The sequence below is a fragment of the Propithecus coquereli genome, unplaced genomic scaffold (assembly GCF_000956105.1).
Source record: "Propithecus coquereli isolate 6110/MARCELLA unplaced genomic scaffold, Pcoq_1.0 Scaffold16, whole genome shotgun sequence".
Classification (NCBI taxonomy): Eukaryota; Metazoa; Chordata; class Mammalia; order Primates; family Indriidae; genus Propithecus; species Propithecus coquereli.
The window spans coordinates 12,477,335-12,478,367 of record NW_012140524.1 but is presented as its reverse complement, the minus strand read 5'-3'; the positions used below and the strand labels follow the sequence as shown (position 1 = coordinate 12,478,367).

The window sequence follows — 1,033 nt, the reverse complement described above, 5'->3', positions numbered from 1 at the left end:
ATAACTAATAATTATTTTATGCATTACTCATTATTTTACCTTTTTGATGACTATTGTACTATTAATTTATAAAGGCCAATAACATTATTTTTAAATAGCTGAGAAGTTCCTGATTATTTGGTATTCTGCTCTCTAAATAGTAGGAAGATAATAAACATTCTGTTGTTTCTTCCTATTCAACTTTTGTTTTCACTGAGGCAAAACATGTTAACTTTGCCCCTCAAACAGGTGAATGATGATGTTGGGATAGATTGGACCAATGAAAATGACCGTCTCCTGGTTTGTCAGATGTGTATAAAGTTGGCTGATATCAATGGGCCAGCTAAATGTAAAGAACTCCACCTGCAGTGGACAGAGGGTATTGTCAATGAGTTTTATGAACAGGTAACTAACAACTGTTTAATCTCCTTTAATCTCCACCTTCAGGCTGCTCGTGAATTCTCCAAAGCTAACAAAAGCTATAAAAGTATGATCACTCTATTTCATATTCATACTTTCATAAGAAATTGAACTGGCCAGTTTTGATCAGGAGATAAAAAATGACATATAAAAATTATACTAAACTATAACTGTAGAACTCTAAGATAAAATTATTTGCAAGTTTTTTGGGGGGAAGAAGATATTTAGATAATGGAAGCCGGACATTAGGAAGACCCTTGAAATACTCTTCTTCTATGGACTGATTTATTGTAATGGAAGCTAGTTTAAATTTATATGGAGGAATGTGTATCAGATTAAGTTCATTTACATTTCTAATAGAATTAATAACAACATATATGAAAAACCTAAAAAGTAATAGGCATTTTATTTGACATGATAACGTGAGAGTTAACAGGCTACCAGAAAACTTACCGCAATAACATAAGCATGGGGTGGTCTTCCCCACATCACCCTGCTCTGCTCAGACTGTACTTGAAGCTTCCTATTTAGTATTGTGAACTACTCTCTTAAGAAGAATGTGGAGGGGCCAGGCAAGGTGGCTCACGCCTATAATCCTAGCACTTTGGGAGGCCGAGGCAGGTGGATCGCTCAA

At 35.0% G+C, this 1,033-nt stretch overlaps 1 protein-coding gene across 1 annotated transcript in view; it reads left to right on the top strand.

Annotated features, from left to right (window-relative positions):
- Positions 1–1,033, top strand: part of PDE3A (phosphodiesterase 3A, cGMP-inhibited) — a 377,507-nt gene that overhangs the window by 367,488 nt on the left and 8,986 nt on the right. Inside the window, exon 13 of the mRNA XM_012640985.1 lies at positions 229–384. Coding sequence (XP_012496439.1) covers positions 229–384 — 156 coding nt within the window. The remainder of the gene's footprint in view (positions 1–228; positions 385–1,033) is intronic.